At 45.3% G+C, this 19,524-nt stretch overlaps 1 protein-coding gene across 1 annotated transcript in view; it reads left to right on the top strand.

Moving 5' to 3' along the window:
• The window catches only part of MRPL9 (mitochondrial ribosomal protein L9), a 52,653-nt gene extending 33,129 nt beyond the window's left edge, over positions 1 to 19,524 (top strand). The window contains exon 7 of the mRNA XM_085893092.1: positions 18,952 to 19,524. Within this exon, the coding sequence (XP_085749218.1) occupies positions 18,952 to 19,194 (243 nt within the window). The 3' untranslated portion in view covers positions 19,195 to 19,524. The remainder of the gene's footprint in view (positions 1 to 18,951) is intronic.

Below are 19,524 nucleotides of genomic sequence, written 5' to 3'. Positions count from 1 at the left end.
GTAACTCATCTGCCGTCGGTGGGGGGCTGTCGCATCCCATTTCTTGGAGTCCCCCACACGAGCCGATTTATGTCAATATTAGGGCATGGAATTCAGTTCGGTCAGCGTTGGGTGGGGGCTGTTGCAACCCATTTCTTGGAGTCCCCAATCGAGCCGATTTATGTCCATATTAGGGCATGGAATTCAGTTCGCTCAGCGTTGGGTGGGGGCTGTCACATCCCATTTCTTGGAGTTGTTGTCGTTGGTGATGTTAAATAAAAGAAAACCTGACCATTAAAATAACTTCACAGCGCATTTACATTTATTCACCTATTAGACGAGGGGATGGACTCTAACTAGAAACACATACTTATCGAAATAACTAAGCTAGAGGAACCTGAATGTCTGTTGGCTCATGGCTTCCAGATTCGCAACAATATAACAAGAATAATAATTTGTTTACAATTAGCAATGAGGAATATGGGAAGGAGGGAAGGGAACTCAAGGACTTCAATGGTGTCAAAGGGCAACTGGGGAAGGAAAAAGGGAAATGCAATGAAAAGAGTAATCAAGGTGTGTATTTACAAATAGGAAAGAAAATGTACAAGTTGCAGACTTAGCTTAACGTATGCCTTCCCTCCCGTATAACAAAACAGGGTACCAATCAGAGTACATAGGGAGACAAAATGGGAGGTGCAGGGTGGCCTCGGCCTACCGGTACATATGTCACCGTCACACTCCCCAGCTTGGTACCGTTCTCTGGAATAGCCCCGACACTGCTCTCCACAACCAAGGGTCCATGAGCTCCGTCGGGAGCACGAACCAAAGCATCCAGGACCAGGGAAGAAGCGAGGGTGATGCAGAGCGTCCGGGACCAGGGCAGAAATGAGTGCAAAGCAGGGCATCAGAGAGAGAGAGAGAGAACGAACGAGAACGAACGAGAGATTTGACATTTTGTTCCTCTTTATTTCCAGGAATCATTGTGCACAAAGAAATCATAAACCAAAGGCAAACATTGTACAAAGTTAAAATGAGGGAAGAGTTTGTACATAAACAAGGCAAAATCATAAATTAACTATAAGGACACCATCAACAAGTTCACATAATGATTCCTTCACACACACCACTTCTGTGAAAACAATACAAAATCACTGAGTTGAAATTCAAAGTGCAAACGTGGTGACAAAGGCTTTAAAAAGATGAACTGCATCGTCATCAGGATTGTCGGTATTTTGCATTCTATACTTCCTTGACAGGTATATAGCGAGTTTAGCCTTGGAAGACAAATAGTTTGCAAAAAGACACTCATTTTTGCATTGGTAAGAAATACTAAAACCGAAGATAAAACACAATGTGTAAAAAAAAAAAAAAAAAAAAAAAAAAAAAAAAAGGCCTAGCCATCGGAGTACATGTGATAAGATCATGAAAAGGGGGGCCAGCCTTGGGCACTCAATAAAAATGTGGAAAATATTTCAATAACATCACAGAGAGGACACAATTCCGTGTTACGAGAACAAATGCGATGAGACAAAACATTCGAGGGTAAAATGTCGTACGCCAGCTGCCACTGCAAGTCTCCAGAGCGCTTGGCAATGGGCGCCTTATACATAACAAGCCATTGGATTGCAGTGGAGTAACACGGAGCATCCTCTTCAAGTGTGCTTGTGGTTCTGCGGGTCTCTCAGGAACAAGGGCTTTAACACACAAAAAATAAACAGTACGTTTTTCCATTGAGTTGAAAGTGAAGTAAAAGTGATGGAATGGGGCGTTGGAGTGAAGGTGTGGAGTCCATTTTAACTCGGACTGCTTGAAAAAGTGGAGAATTAGAGAAAATTCTCCCTATGACTCGAATGGACCGAATTCCAGTGGCCACAGCAACTTCGGCAGCTGGCTTCCATTTATAAGGAAAAGGAGTTCTAAAATGTTTAACCTTGGTGTATCCAGCATAAATAAAATTGCGATCACCACAAACCACTTTAAAAACATTTTGAGAGAGTAGCTACCGTCATCACGGCGGATGGTGACTGCCTGCCACGCCTCCCGCATACTTCGATAGAACAGGGGCACCGATGTGATGTCAACTTTCTTGGTGTCCATGAGAAAGAGTTCCTGATCACAGCTAAGTTTCCCTGCCTGCCGAAGCAGGCAGTGAGCGAAGGCTTTCCAACAAACATCCGTGTATAACAGCCTGCGCAACGAAAGGAGGCGAAAAGCCATCACTTTGCTGGTAACGGCAACCAGCCCCTGTCCTCCTTCCGCAATAGGAAGGCTTAGCACACTGGGCCAGGAGCCAGTGCTCCCCCCCCCCAAAATAAGTCAATAAAAATGGATTGTAATTTTTTAAGAATGAAATCTGGGGGTTGTCATGCTGTAAAAATATGCCAAAGCATTGACGACGCAAGGTTATTAATAACAAGGGTTCGCCCCTGATATGAGATTTGACTAAGTAGTTCCTTCCATTTTAGTAACCGCCTCTCAGTTTTATTTGTTAAAAATTCCCGGTTTTTTAAAACGAAATTTTGAGTGCCAAGGAAGACACTGAGATAAAAAAAATTCCATCCCATGCCCATTCAAGTTGTTTGGGCAGGGTTGGAGGAGTGGCGCCATTTTGCGGACCAAGATAGAGAGCTTTGCTCTTTTTCCAGTTTACTTTGGTGGAGCTTGCCAAACTGAATTCATGGACACAGTGGACCAAGACAGAGACATCCTCATCTGAATGGATAACCGCACAAATAGTACAGCGGATAAGCTCTCATATTTTTACTAATTGTGCCTTTTATGAGAAAAGCATGAAATTTCTAGCATAGTTATGTCATACCATAATGTTTATTTTCGGATGTGGAAGGAAGTCAGATTTGACCGCTGAGGGGACAGTGAGAGGTCAAATCCAAGATGGCTGCTAGTCACCCGGTCTAATGTTCAAACGTCCTTAATTTTGGAACCAGACTGCGCAGAAAAACATTTACGGTGTCATTTCCAACTAACTTGGGGATGCCCATTCATTTTGTGATAATTTGAGAATGTCAGAATTCAAGGAAATGAATTTAGGTCAAGGTCAAGGTAAAAATTTATCAAAAAATAAGCAATCAGTTGAAATTTGCAAATTAATACCGAGTGGTGTCATTGTGGAAAATTTAGTTATTTAGCCCCTCACAGGGTATGCTTGAGGTGTGCCTCTGGCTGATGCAACAATTCTTGATGGTGCAGCTGTGGTTCAAATGCTAAATCCGGGAACATCAAGAACATTTCAAGAGTATGGAGAAAGAGTGTTTGCACCATACATCTCTGCTCAACTTGAGAAAAGCAGCCGCATCGACCTTGTCTGGGATGTATAGCTACCCACCAGCCTCAAAGCCTCAACCAGACAGAAGAGGGGAAAAGGCACCAGGAAAAGAGTGGCTCCTTCTACTGTGATGCCAAAGAACTGGAAGGACTTCCTTCGATGCGATGATAACAAAACCGAATTGTTTGCTTTCCTGTCATGCGTAGTTGTTCATCTTCCTCTAGCAGAGGGCAAGGAACTGCATGCAACAAATGGAAGTGGAGTCCTTTGCTCTCTGGCTGAGTCATACTTGGCCTGCCTTGCCCCCATGTTAGCAGGAGGAGGCCGACACTCGTCTACTTCTGCATGTGGCAGATACTGTGCAAAATGGGTGTAAGAAGGTGACCATACGTACCGTTGATACTGATGTGGTAGTACTGGCTGTAGCTTCATTCAGGAAGACAGCTCCTAATGAGCTGTGCATTGCCCTTGGTGTCGGGTCAAGCTTTCGTTACATAGCTGTTCACGAAATGGTTGCCACAATGAATCCAACACAGTGTCTGACTCTCCCAGTCCTTCACGCTTTCACTGGGTGTGACACTGTATCTGCATTCACTGGCAGAGGAAAGAAGACTGCCTGGGAAACTTGGAAGTCTTTACCAGAGGTGAATGATGCTTTCAATGAACTCCTATGCATGCCAAGTGAGGTCAGTGAAGGATCAATGTTGCTGCTGGAGCGATTTGTGGTGCTAATGTACGACCGAACCAGTGAGAGCACGGAAGTGAATCATGCCAGGAAACGGCTCTTCACACAGAAGTCTAGAACTCTAGAGAACATTCCTCCAACCCAGGCAGCACTCAAACAGCACATCAAGCGCACTTGCTACCAGGCCAACTGTTGGAACCAGACATTGGTCCTGGATCCAGAGATGCCAGAGCAATCTGACGGGCTGGACAAAGGAAACAACTGGGTGGCAGCCGCTTTGGACCACTCTCCCCGAAGCATCAAAATCGTGCCATGAATTGATCTGCTATCGCTGTGAGAAAGGATGCACTGGATGGTGCAAGTGTGCCAAAGCTGCGCTCAAGTGCACTGCACTGTGCTTCTGTTCTGGAGGCTGTTAGATTTTGATCACTACCATTACCATCATCATCATTGCTATTAATAAAGTATTAAATAGACTAGCAGCATGGGACTATTCTGTTAATTTTTTTGTATTATTATCCCTATAGTGTCAAAATGGAAGCGAAGTTTCGCTATATTGCATAGGTCCAATCCATTGTCTTTACCAAAAGAATGTCCAAAAGTTTTTAATGTAATTTTACCTTGACGTTGATCGAAATGCATTTCCTTGGCTCCTGGCGATCTCAAAAGTATCATCAAACGAATGGCCATTCCAAACTTAGTTGGAAATGACACGTTAAATGTTTTTTTACATTGTCGAGTTCCAAAATTAAACGCGTTTGAACATTAGACCCGGTGGACTGGCGGCCATCTTGGATTTGACCTCATGGTCCTCAGAGGTCAAATCTGACTTCCCTCCACATCTGAAAATAAACCTTATGGTATTCATTAACTATGTCAGAAAATTCATGCTTTTCTCATAAAACGCACAATTATTGTGCTTATCCACTGTACTAAAAGATCATCTGCATAGGCAATTACTTTAACTGGGTTCGCCATTGGTTGGGGAAGAAAACCATGAAGATGTTCCCGCAACCGAATGAGCAAAGGCTGGATTTCTAGGGAATAGAGAAGACCGGACAAAGGGCAGCCTGGACGAATGCCTCTCTTCGCTGGGAAAGGCTGACATAAAATATTATTAACTTTGAGTAAACTAAAAATGTTGTTGTACAGGAGCTGTATGTAAGAGATAAAAGTTGCCCCAAAACCAAAGCCTCGTAAAACAGAAAAAAGATAGAGGTGATCAACAGTGTCAAAGGCTTTTTCCTGGTCTAGAAAAACCAAACCAACATTTTTTTTTCCTCAAGAGTGCAGATATCAATCATGTCTCACACAATTTATAATACTGTCATGTATTGTTCTTTTTGGAGCACAATAGGATTGATCAGGGTGTATAATTTCCCCAATCACGGGTCTGAGCCGGTTGGTAAGAGCCTTTGAGAAAATTTTATAATCCGTGCAAATAAATGATATAGGACGCCAGTCGCACAGTTGATAGTCACCTTTTTGGGGGACAAGGGCGAGTACAGCCCTGCGACAGCTTAATGGCAACAGATTCAATCGTAGACCGTCAATCAGAGCTTCATGTAACTCTGGTCCCAGAAGGTCCCAAAAGGTTTTATAAAGTTCTACAGGCATTCCATCTTGTCCAGAGGTTTTGCCTGTTGGAAGAGTATGTAGGGCAGCCTGAAGTTCCTCCAAAGTTATTTCCATGTGTAGTTGTAGACGTACGGATTCTGATAAGGTGGGTAGGGAAGAAGTCAGGGATTCCACAATCTCATCATCAGTGCTCTTGGCTTGGTAGAGTTTGGAGAAGTAATCCTTGAGTGAAACTCTGATGTCTTTTTGGCAGTGCGTTATTCTTCCTTCCTTCGTCTTTAGTGAAGCTATCTGCTGACTTGTCTTTTTCCGAACTTCCAGTCTGAAGAAGAACTTATAGGAGTATCCAAGTGATACAGGTTTTTCCATTCGGAGACTGATCAGAGCTTCCCTGGCCTGCTTTGCACGGAGCCCAGCAAGAAGGGCTTTTTTCTTTGCCAGCAAAACGTTATATTAGTCCTTTCAGTATTAGAGGCTGAGAGGTTGGATTGCAAAGATAGTATCTCTCTGGCAACCAGAGATTGAAGGGCAGAGTCATGTCGAGTTTGATAAGCTCCGTATTGCTGGCAGAAGGATCTTATCTGTGCTTTTGCATTGTCCCACCATTGCACAAGACGGGGAAAGGAGGGTTTACGTTGCAGTTAAGTTCTCCAAAAGACATGAAAGGCATCAAGGAACAAATGATCCTCGAGGAGGCTTACATTAAAATCCAGTAGGCAGCACCTCAGTTACGAATTGGTAGGTGAATGCGAAGTATGACCATTTGATGGTCTGAGAAACCACTGGGGACGATACCAGTGTGGGTCACAATATTTTTTTTAAAATCATTATTAATATAAAAACGGTCTCACCTTGCGAGGGACAGACAGCCATCAAAACAACGACACCATGTGTATTGTAGTGTTGATGGATTACAAGTCATCCAAATGTCAATAAGGGAGAAGGTTGACAAAGTCCTAGCCAGTGGCATAATGCTTGCTGGGTGAGGCTCTTTCCCATTGCGATCAATGGTAAAATCCATCGTGCAGTTAAAATCCCCTCCTAAACAAATCCCCTCCTAATGTCAGGTCAGGTTCGATCTGTGACCTGCTACAGGTACCATGTAAACCTGTACTAACCTGTTCCATGGTCGGGTTGTCGGCGACTAAACCGTCTCCCCCACCAGGTTTTCTGGTGAGGAGGGTGTTTGGATATGGACACCCAGCAGGATTAAAAACAAAACCTGTCAAAGGGCGGAGGAGCTCCTTGTGAGCCAACGGCCATCCATATCTAATGCCCAACTGTGTCTGCGGACGTCCTCCTACAGTTGGGTCACTTCTTATTAGGAGGTTGGTGGCAGGATTTGCACTCCGGCCAACGTAAAACCCTTCATTCCGCAAAACGCAAAAAAGCAAAAAAATCTGAAAACCCACTCCGTGGGAGTACCTCCTGTGCAGCTTCCCTTCGCAGGGCAGCTCACCGGATGACGGGATTGGGGCAAAGCCTTCGGGACCCCCAATCTTTGATAGGAGGGAAACCACGGGGTAACATCCCTGGGTCAGATTGCGGGAGAGTGTGTCGGAGTGGTGCTGAGGTGTCGTCCACCAGACGGCGGTCTCCTTGGGTTAACCTGAGGCGGTCCCTTCGGGTGGGTGCCTGGAATGTCCTATCCCTAAGAGAGGATGATCACCTGTCTCTGTTATCATCTGAGCTCAAGCGTTTGGACATCGGGATTGCAGCTCTCTCTGAGGTTCGGAGACCGGATTGCGGCGAGATAATGGTGGGTGGTTACACCTACTATTGGTCTGGTCGCTCTGATGGTTACCATACCCAAGGAGTTGCTATAGCTGTGTCCAATAAGCTGACCCCAATGATAATTGAGGTAACACCGGTCAACGAGCGTATTATGAGATTAAGGATTCGTCACTTCTTAGGTGTCATTTCCCTGGTCTCTGTTTATGCTCCGACTGAGGCGAGTGATCTCACCGTGAAGGATGCATTCTACGCCACACTCGAGTCTGTGGTTGATCAGTGCCCCAGACGAGATACACTTCTAGTCTTGGGGGATTTCAATGCATGGACTGGAACTGATAGGGACGGTTATGAGGTGTGTGTTGGTCCCCATGGGTCAGGAACTATGAACCAGAATAGCACTAAGTTCCTTGACTTTGCAAGAAGTCATGGACTTAGGGTGGCTGGTTCATGGTTTCAGCGCCCACAAGCTCATCGCTGGACTTGGTATTCCAACGCTGGCGGTGTGGCAAAGGAGATTGACCATGTCCTCATTGACGGTCGTTGGAGGATGATCCAGAACTGCAGGGTCTACCGGAGTGCTCAGTTCCTCAATACTGACCACAGGCTTGTTGTAGCAACTCTAAAGCTGCACCTTAAATCCTGGAGAATGATACCATCCCAGCCGAGGCTGGATGTTGCCAAGCTCAGGGATGAGAGAGTAGCTGAGGAGTTTGCGAACAGGCTGAGTGGACACTTGGGGGGTCTGGGTGCTTTGGGGGGTTCTGAAGAGTTGTGGAGCGCCTTCAAGACCACCGTCCTTGATGTTGCCGGTGGATGCCTTGGAGCTCACCGCAGGGCAAAGAAGAATTTTGTCTCAAGGGACACTGGATACCATTGACCGGAGTCGCAGGGCCAGGCTGAATGGCAGAGCTGAGCTGTTCAGGGAGCTGAGGCGTAAAACTGTACGTGCACTGAGGGTGGACAAGGAGGCCTATGTGCGAGGAATCTGTGAGGGGGTAGAGCATCACCTGTGGACAGGTGATTCTCGTCCCGCTTACAGGGGAATTCGCGCATTACGTTCATCCAAGCTCATCCCTCGGAGCACTACAGTTCGAGCAGAGAGTGGTAGGCTCTTGACAGAGGAGTCTGAAGTGAAGGCCCGCTGGGCCGATTACTTTGAGCGGTTGTACCAGGCTGATCCCCCAACTGTCGAGTTGGACGTCAAGGGTGTTACAATCCCTGTTGCTGACCCTCGAATCAACTGTGGTCCACCTACGCTTGTGGAAACACGGGCTGCGGTGAACCAGTTGAAACGGGGCAAAGCTCCAGGGATCTGTGGCATCCATGCCGAACTTCTCAAGGCTGGTGGAAATGCTGCACTCGTGTCGTTGCATGCAGTTTTGTGCTCTGCCTGGAACACAGGCATCATCCCAACTGACTGGAAGAGGGGCCTTGTTGTCCCTCTCTGGAAAGGGAAGGGTGATCGCCAAGACTGCAACAACTACCGAGGGGTGACGCTGCTCTCAGTGCCGGGCAAGGTCTTTGCTCGGATAATTCTCGATAGGGTTCGCCACCATCTGCTTGAGCACCAGCGTCCAGAGCAGTCAGGCTTTACACCAAAGAGGTCAACGATTGACCGTATCCTTGCACTTCGTGTCCTCACCGAACGCAGACGAGAGTTTCGGCAGGGGCTGCTTGCAGCCTATGTTGATCTCTGTAAAGCGTTCGATTCAGTGAATCGGGATGTCCTCTGGAGGATTCTTGGTCTTCGTGGGGTGCCACCAAAACTGATCGATCTGATGTCTGAACTCTACTCTGGTACTGAGAGTGCTGTGAAGTGTGGTGGTACCATCTCTGACTTATTTCCAGTTGTTACTGGAGTTCGTCAGGGATGTGTACTTGCCCCCACACTTTTCAGCACTTGTATGGACTGGATTCTAGGGAGGATGTCGGAGAGATCAAGTTGCGGTGCGTCCTTTGGGAATGTCAAGATCTCGGACCTTGACTTTGCAGATGATGCAGTCATCTTTGCGGAGACTTTAGACAAACTCTTGGGGGCCCTCGAGGTGCTGAATGAGGAGTCGGAGCCGTTGGGATTACGGGTTTCTTGGGTCAAAACTAAGATCCAGGCTTTCGGTGACATCTTGGATGCTGCTGTCCTGTTTGTGGTGAGGATGTTGAGGTCGTGGAGAGATTCACTTACCTTGGCAGTGATATTCATGTCTCTGCTGGCTGCGAGTCAGAGGTCAATAGACGTCTGGGTCGGGCCTGGGGAGTCATGGATTCACTGGATCATGGGGTGTGGCGCTGCCGGTACCTGTGCGGGAGGACGAAATTCCGAGTCTTCAGGTCCTTGGTACTTCCAGTCTTGCTCTATGGGTGCGAGACTTGGACTCTGACCAAGGATCTGAGACGGAGACTTAATTCCTTTGGTACCAGGTGTCTTCGGAGAATCCTTGGCTCTCGCTGGTCGGATTTTGTGTCCAACGAGCGGTTGCTGAGAGAGACTCGGATGAGATTTGTTTCCTGCATAGTCCGTGAGCGTCAGTTGCGGCTGTATGGACATGTGGCTCGTTTTCCTGACTCTGATCCTGCTCACCAGATTCTCTCAGCGAGGGAGTCTCATGAGTGTAGAGGCCAGTCGGTCGACCACGTGCCTCATGGTTGCAACAGGTTGACCATCATCTCAAGGAGATGGGGATGGGCCTGGCATCTGCCTGGGGGATGGCCAGACGGAGGCCCCTGGAGTACCGGCGGAAAGTGGACGCAGCGACGTGCTGTTCTGGCACATGCTCCCATACCTGACCTGACCTAAACAAACAAATCCATTAAAATCTAAAGTGTGTGAGGGATGTTTCTAACTGCGTAAAAAAAAAAACAAGTTCGTTCCGTAATGTCACTTGGTGCATAGACATTGAATATTGTGTGTTTAAAACCATTAAGAGTAAAGGTGAGTGAGATTAAATATCCTTTAATAATTTCATTAAAAACAACAATGAGATTACAGAGAGAGGGATGTAAATATATGGCTAACCCAGCTCTGGGACACTCTAAGCTGCTGAAGAACCACCTTCCTTTCATCATTCTCTCCCATTTGCTCATACTGGAGGAGCTACATCTGGTTTCCTGTGAGAGTAAAAATTCAATGTGGTTCTTCAATACAAGCTCCTTAAGCCGCTGTTACACCTTGACGTTTTAGCCAGCGTATGCCGACGTATGAAAAATTTGGCGAATATGCTGGCACACGTCGAATAAGTTATGGGTAAGTTTTGTATGCGTTAAGAGCACGCTGAAGCATGCTGGAGAGAATATGATATACGTCGCAGTACGCCGAGCTCGTTCCACATACGCTGGCCATAAGTTGTAGGCACATTACGCGATCGTTGACACGTCGACATGTGTTACTAGTAAGTTACTCATAAGTCGAAATACGTCGAGGTAATCTCCAGCGTACCCGAAACTTATTTCTAACTTATGAGTAACGTGCTTTGAAGCGATATGTAACGTATCTCCCACGCATATTGACGTATGTAGACGTATTTGATGTCTTCCGGACGACCACAGAACTTACTGAACATGTTTCTAACTTACAGCTACCGTATAATGGCGTATTGGTAGCGTTTCGGGGAATTGGTATTGTTACGAATTCTGGCCCGCCTGGCGTGCGATCGGCCGCGTACCTCCAAAGGCCCAGTCACACCTTGACGTTTTAGCCAGCTTATGCCGATTTTTGGAAAATTTGTCTAAAACGCTGGTACACGTCGAATACGTTATGGGTAAGTTTTGATAACATTGAGAGCATGCTGAAAAACACTGCCATACGTCGTTGTACGCTGGCTTTAAATGTTGTACTTTTCTGTTGTCCTCAAATTTTCCTTGCTTGAAATTTTAAGACTTATGCCAGCGTATGACTCGCACGTTCCGCATAACGCTGGCCATTAGTTGTAGGCACGTCACGCGATCGTTGACACACGTTACTTGTGAGTTACTCATAAGTCGAAACACGTCGAGGTAATGTTTAGCATACCCGAAACTTATTTCTAACCTATGAGTTACGTGTTGTACTCACGTTTACGCGATCGGTGACTCACATCGACACACGTTACTTGTAAGGTGCTCATAAGTCGAAACACATCAAGGTAATGGTTAGCGTCAATGTTCCAGACTCCCTGGTTTTTTTTGGGGGGGGGGGTTTCTTCCTTCCTTCGGTATGATGGTGATTTTGACACTTCGATTTCTCGTGCGGTTATAATATAATATAATTAATAGGCTGCCGCTCAACAATTTAAATCATAACTGCACTGTACACTGAACACCGTCATACCGAAGAAAATAAAAAACCGGGAGTCTGGAACACTGACGCTAACCATTAACTTGATGTGTTTCGACTTATGAGTACCTTTCAAGTAACGTGTGTCGATGTGTGTCAACGATCGCATATCGTGCGTACAACTTATTTCCATCGCATGCAGAGCGTGTGTCATACGGCATGTACGTTGTAAAATTTTCAACATGTTTAAAATTACAAGACGTACTCCATTTAATACGACGTATGATAGCGTACTTTAGTGTTCTATTCACGTATACCAAACTTACCCATACCGTATTCGACGTGTGCCTGCGTTTTAGACGTATTTTTCAGAGGTCGGCATACGCTGGCAAGATCGCCAAGGTGTGACTGCGATGTTGACACTTCCATTTCTCTGGTGGTTTTGATTTGAATCGTTGTGCGACAGCCTTTTCATAACCTACGCCACGTCATCGTCGGCGATGCGTGCAGCACGCTCTGCATAAGTTAGACTATCGTTGGGCATAGGTTGTGAAGGCCGACAACAGGTTCAGCATTCGTTGGTATAAGTTATCTATAACACAACGAAACGTTCTGTGTCCGTTACTAATATGTTATGCATACGACCAACTCGTTATGAATACGTCCGAATCTTAAAAAAAAAAAACATCAAAAGTTCAACGTAAGCCAGCATTTTACATACATTTTAAATCGTTGCCATTGCTGGCTAAAACGTCAAGGTGTGACTGGGCCTTAATGGCAGCCGCGTCGCCCACCGGACGGACAATTCAGTCGTGACCCTCCTGAAACTACCGCCAAGAGCCAGTCACAGGTGGGTTCAACCTCACCACAACTATCTCAAAGAGTCGCAGCCCTTTAAACAACGGTGGGGACCTATCTGCACATAAACTTAGCGTCATAACTGATCTAAGGAACCTTTATGGTGTATTGCGAATTTCCACAGCCGTAACAGTATATAAAAATGGGGTTCACAGGAGGAACCCGTCAGTGTTCCAGACTCCATGGTGAGCAGATGTCCATGTCATCCGAGAGATGGAGGATCCGGCAAGGCTGAGACGAGAATACCTACTAGCTCCAATATCAACATGACCTCATCGATTTGACACTACTTGTTGCGTGCCAATAGTGCCAGGAGAAGAAGAGGTGAATGGAGGAGAAGGAACTGGGTGAGACCATGGATCGGGAGGTGACTGCAGTTTGGCATGTATGACCAGCTCATGGTGGAACTCCGTAACGAGGAGTTCTTCGAAGTTTTCTTCGGCATGATGGTGATGTTGACACTTCGATGTCTAGTGCGGTTATGATTTGAATCGTCGAGCGGCAGCCTTTTAATAGGCTACACCACGTGATCGTCGGCGATACGCTGCCGTGCGCTATGCATAAGTTAGACTATCGTTGGGCATAAGTTGTGAACGCCGACAACACGCTAAGCATTCGTTGGTATAAGTTATCCAAACGTTCTGTGTACGTTACTAATATGTTATGCATATGTCAAACTCGTTATGAATACACTATTATACGCCAAAAACTGAAAAAAAAATAGTTCAGCGTATGCCAGCGTTTTCGATAAATTTTGATACGTTGCCATACGCTGGCTAAATCGTCAAGGTGTGACAGGGGCTTTAACTTCAGCTTTGCGTAAATTTGAACGTCCTCCATTAATGTTAAAAGTAGCAACCGAGAAAGCCATAGTGTGGAATTTTGAAAAAGACATCAGTCAATTGGCCAGGTTATGAACGCAGTAGTTTCCTTGCTTTCAAAACCCACTTCCTCAGACAAAACATTTGTGGCTCTGTCATGCCAAACTGCTCAGACTGAAGGAGCAGCCACTTTGCAGAGGTAATAAAATTGTGCATGTCTGGAAAGGAATCTTGAATTTAAACATGTCCCTTACGGAAGGTGTGCTGTAAAAATTGTATGATCTCCTGGAGGGGGGGGGGGTGGGACAGTCGGTACACCGTCTGGTTCCTGAAATAAGCCTGGATCGTTCCAGATTTCAGTACTATCACCAGAGGCAAGCGACGAGGCCCTGTCAGAATCATAGTCTGATTGGTGATGCATACTTGAACCATGCACCGCAGATGGAGCAGGCATTTCCCTTTCTGCAGGGAGGGAGAAAGCCGTTAACGAAGCAGAACACGCATGCTCCTCATCCGTAACGTCCGGAGTTGTCTGGAACGCAAATGTCTCAGCCACTATGCTTTTGGTAGAGAGAGGGACCAACAAAGGCTCACTTTCAATGTCGATGACATCAGCAACCACTGAGGTGGTCACAACTACTTATTGGGGCACAAACCCGCCCTCTTGTTCATGCTCGTGCTCATCCCGTACATGATCAGGAGCACTGTCAACATCCACCGGAGCTGGAACTGCAAATTTGTTTTCTGTTTCCAAAGCAGCGAGCGAGCTGGCTGTATCTACATGAAAGCCGTGTAGTTTGCTCGATGGCGCAAGCTTTTTAGAAACGCTCACAATTACATCATGATCGTTGATGTTAGGACGCTTGTTTCTTCGGGAGTGAACGGTGACAAAACCCTCGTCGTCTACGTGAGATTCTTTAACTTCTGCATTTGTTTTCCAGGGCTGATTATGGGAGGTCTCTGCACGTTCCACCACTCTGGATGTACCACTAGTGCTTGGCTTGGGTTCTGCAGCTCCAGGTGCATCATTAGTGCTTGTTCTGAGCTCCTGGCATTGACAGTCCTTATTAGGTTCCACATGTTGAGACTCACCACGAGGAACGTTTGGTTTCGGACACGCATTCTTTAAATGTCCATGCTCGCCACAAATAAAGCATGTCATCACTTCAGTGGCAATATAAACTTGGTAGCTACGATCTTTATATTTAAGAGTCACAGCAGTATGAAGTGACCGTGCACCATGCTTCGGAACGACTTAATGTGTCGAACCGAAACGCCAGAACGCAAACGTAATGGGATCATGGAAATCCGTGATACAACCGTCCCAAAATAACTTAAAGCAGAGATAATCTCCTTGCTTTTAAAGAAAGGTGGAATATTTGATATAATAATTTTAACAGCAGGTGTGTCGAAAGGACTTACAGAAACAAAAAGATCCGGCAGGAGAGGCAAGCCGGTTTCGACCGTCTGAGCAACGTATCGCTCTTCAGACAAAAATGGCACAACACGTTGATTCATCCTCGATGCTGCGAGAATGTTTTCGAGCCCATTGAGCTCTCCGAAACCCTTTACGACATCATCAACACTGACTCCGTCCAGTGGACAAACTATGACCCTGTTCTTTGGAGTGAGTTCCTCATACGCACTATGATGCAAACGTATGTTTGCCATAATGTGAAACAATACAAAGTAAATTGAAGGATCAAGAAACCAAAAGCAAACCTGCCACAAGCAAAACTAGCAAGTGGAAGGAAACAAAAGATTAATATGAACAAAGTATTGAGCGAAGAAAAAGGCTAAACGTTGAAACACAGCAAGTAGAAAAGCAGGCCCAAAAACCAGGAAATCCTGAACAGGCCTGCAAAACACTTAATGTGCATGCTCTTTCTCTCTCCTGACTCAACAAAGAAGGGAAACACAGGAGAAAAACTCACAACCACATGCAAGGACACAAGGGGAGTGAAAAGGGGATGGGAAAAACACCAACACGTCACAGCACTCACAGCTTCACTCACAGAGCCGCCATTATGCCACACCCACGCACAACTCACCAACAACCAGCAGGGTAGAGAGAGAGAGATACAAGAGACGGACGGAGAACAAAAAAGCCAGGCACCGTGCGCAGCTTTATAGCCCCTGTGGCTGGCGGGAGCTAATGAGCCACACATCAGATCTTCCGAGGTGGCCTGGGACCAGCTTTTGGGCCACGTCAGATTTTACGAGATGGCCCCATGCCAGCCATTGGAGGGTTCCCCCGCAGCCCCACCCATCCTGTTGCCCCACTGGATATTCATGCATTAGGTGCCTCAGGTTGTTGCTCGCAGCGGAACTCCGCACTTAGCATGGGCAATCCTCACTTCTGCCCCCCCATGCTCCTGAGACGAACCCCAAACGTCCAACAATGTCCATGGCACAAAGCCAGGAAATGGGGCAATTATTTCAGGGAGGCTGTGTCATGTCCTGGTTTGTTTACCGATCATTTTGGGTGGAGGAGAATGAACAGAGATTGGGGAAACAAAATACAGTAGAGGGGGTAGACTGCAATAAATTACATTACAGGGCAGATGTCCATCCAGGCGAACAGACAAACAAGGACTCTGTGGGGCTTTAAACAATAAATGTGAATTTGGCTTGCACTTCTAAAACCATGGCATCAGCGAAGCTTTCAAAACGTTGGTGTTGTTCGCACACGTTGAACGCTATGGCACTAAAACACACACACCCTACGTGATGACAGCAGTCACGTTACAGGTCATGATGCGCTGATGGCTCGATTATCCCAGCGGGTTGAGAGGGGGTACTCACTACCCAACCCAATGCATTTAATTTCAAAAATTACCCCCATTGGGAAGGTGCTATTCTTAATGTTCATTCCAGAAATAACTTCAAATCGTCAATGTGCTGTGTGTGTTTCAATCTCGACATGCGGTTGTAGAAGAATTCTCAATTCCTCCTGTACATGTGAGTAATTTATTACAAACAAACACGAACATGTCGATTTATGGAGAATTCAGAGGAGGTTCTATAAGCAACACAGTCTTCCTCTGATTCTGCCGTACATGGACTTTTTGAGTTCTTATATACAGTGGGGAGAACAAGTATTTGATACACTGCCGATTTTGCAGGTTTTTCCACTTACAAAGCACGTAGAGGTCTGTAATTTTTATCATAGGTACACTTCAACTGTGAAAGACGGAATCTAAAACAAAAATCATGAAAATCACATTGTATGATTTTAAAATAATTAATTTGCATTTTATTGCATGAAATAAGTATTTGATACATCAGAAAAACAGAACTTAATATTTGGTACAGAAACCTTTGTTTGCAATTACAGAGATCAGACGTTTCCTGTAGTTCTTAACCAGGTTTGCACAGACTGCAGCAGGGATTTTGGCCCACGCCTCCATACAGATCTTCTCCAGATCCTTCAGGTTTCGGGGCTGTCGCTGGGCAACACAGACTTTCAGCTCCCTCCAAAGATTTTCTATTGTGTTCAGGTCTGGAGACCGGCAAGGCCACTCCAGGACCTTGAGATGCTTCTTACGGAGCCACTCCTTAGTTGCCCTGGCTGTGTGTTTCGGGTCGTTGTCATGTTGGAAGACCCAACCACGCCCTATCTTCAATGCTCTTGTTGAGGGAAGGAGGTTGTTGGCCAAGATCTCGCGATACATGGCCCCATCCATCCTCCCCTCAATACGGTGCAGTCGTCCTGTCCCCTTTGCAGAAAAGCATCCCCAAAGAATGATGTTTCCACCTCCATGCTTCACGGTTGGGATGGTGTTCTTGGGGTTGTACTCATCCTTCTTCTTCTTCCAAACACAGCGAGTGGAGTTTAAACCAAAAAGCTCTATTTTGGTCTCATCAGACCAAATGACCTTCTCCCATTCCTCCTCTGGATCATCCAGATGGTCATTGGCAAACTTCAGATGGGCCTGGACATGCGCTGGCTTGAGCAGAGGGACCTTGCATGCGCTGCAGGATTTTAATCCATGATGGCATAGTGTGTTACTTATGGTTTTCTTTGATACTGTGGTCCCAGCTCTCTTCAGGTCATTGACCAGGTCCTGCCGTGTAGTTCTGGGCTGATCCCTCACCTTTCTCATGATCATTGAGGCTCCACGAGGTGAGATCTTGCATGGAGCCCCAGACCGAGGGAGATTGACTGTTATCTTGAACTTCTTCCATTTTCTAATAATTGTGCCAACAGTTGTTTCCTTCTCACCAAGCTGCTTGCCTATTGTCCTGTTGCCCATCCCAGCCTTGTGCAAGTCTACAATTTTGTCCCTGATGTCCTTAGACAGCTCTCTGGTCTTGCCCATTGTGGAGAGGTTGGAGTCTGATTGATTGAGTGTGGACAGCTGTCTTTTATGCAGATAACGAGTTCAAACAGGTGCAGTTAATACAGGTAATGAGTGGAGAATGGGAGGGCTTCTTCAAGACAAAACGAACAGGTCTGTGAGAGCTGGAATTCTTTCTGGTTGGGAGGTGATCAAATACTTATTTCATGCAATAAAATGCAAATTAATTATTTAAAAATCATACAATGTGATTTTCAGGATTATTGTTTTAGATTCCGTCTTTCACAGTTGAAGTGTACCTATGATAAAAAAAATTACAGACCTCTACGTGCTTTGTAAGTGGGAAAACCTGCAAAATCGGCAGTGTATCAAATACTTGTTCTCCCCACTGTAATATGCAGGGAAAAGGAGGAAGTGGGGGGGGGGGGGTCGATGACGAGAATATCTGGTCATCCTCGAGACAGAATTGCGCCATGGCTGACGTTTTGGGGTTCAGTGAAGAGATCACTCATAGTCTTGTTGCAGCTGCCATCTGGAGGTTCGCTTAATTTCAAAGGGCTCAGGAATATTTATTATCTGAAGGTTGTTTGGAGTTTTAAAAGTGATCTGGATATCACTTCGACATGCATTCCATTGAAGCCAGACTCCTGCTTCCAGCTCGACTTTCAGGCACCAATATATAATTAGTTATACATAAGAATCCCTTGATAAGCTAAATAGAACAATAGATGATTCTATTCTAATGAATCAAGATTAAAGATTATTTGGAAGGCCAATCTGTTTTGGGGATGAGGGGTATTTTTTACTTATCAGACTGGTAACCTTCCAATGCAGTCAAGAGATACAAGTTGTTTCAAATGCAAATATATATTATTGAAAATGGATTCATGTTCGAGCACATTAATGTAATAATCATGTTGTATTTGAATACATTTCCCATTTAAGGGTTCTAACAATATATTGTGCAAAATGCTAAAAACTTTTACTTTTTAAAGTTAATTATCAATCAAGTTGAATTGAAATTTTTATATCCTTATCACCATCAAACCCATTGTGCTAATTTTAGAGAAATTTGCATCCATACCATTTCTAAAACCGCAACAATATTACAGCATTTTATGCCGTCACGACCACTCAAATTTGCCATTCGTTGAGCCCGCCCATGTCCTTGTTTCTCAAGTCTGTCGGGTAATGTGTTCCATGAACTCTCCAGTTATAAATGCAGCAGTCTTTATACATTGCATATGTGCATAATTTATTCAAAAGCATTTCACTGTTTTGTCACCTGTGTGGATGCCATCATGAAACCTGGGTAATTCTGGAGCACACCTCCTTTTAGTCAATCTGTGTTCTTTATCTAAATTAATATCACTCTTTCTGAACTCCATTCGCTGGATGAGTTTTTCTTTTTCTTTTTTATTTGAAATGCTCATCTCTATGTTCCTGTCATCTTGTGTTATCAGGTCAATGGACTGGAGTCGGTCAGGGTTCCAATGCACGTGGTTGACACGCTGTCTTCTGACCGGCGTGAACTCCTCAAGAAACAGTCTCACTTGAAGGCCCTGGCAGCACGAAAAGCCAAGGAAGCTCAAAAAAGCAGTGAAAGTGGCAGTGATGGAGAATCCCAAGAAAATGAGAAAGAAGAGTGGGATCATGACAATTTGGATTTGGCCATCAGGTCAGAAAATGTAAAGGAAAAGGATTGATGCAACCATTACGGGAATTGCTCTGTCTGATACTTAATGAAGAGGACATGTTTTTCCATCAAATCAACATGGAGAATTCCTTCTGTTCCCCTATGAGGTTTGCGTTTCATGTCTGTTATTCCTTGCAAGGATATATGGAAATGAGTAAAGCATGAGTTTTCCAACTCCGGTTCATACAAGCATACTCTTCCTTCTCGGTTACAATCTCTGGCAAGATATCACTCCACTCTCATCTTGATGAGGCTTTAGTTTTAATATTTGTGCATTTTTTTTTTCTTTTGGAGGGAGCACATTGTTTCAAAAAAATAAATCAAAGTTTTGTTTCTCTTA

The sequence above is a fragment of the Eptatretus burgeri genome, chromosome 8, assembly GCF_056783735.1.
Source record: "Eptatretus burgeri isolate ZD-2024b chromosome 8, Ebu_testis_v1, whole genome shotgun sequence".
NCBI classification, from domain to species: domain Eukaryota; kingdom Metazoa; phylum Chordata; class Myxini; order Myxiniformes; family Myxinidae; genus Eptatretus; species Eptatretus burgeri.
Note: the sequence above shows the minus strand (reverse complement) of the source record. Positions and strands in the feature narration are given on the sequence as shown.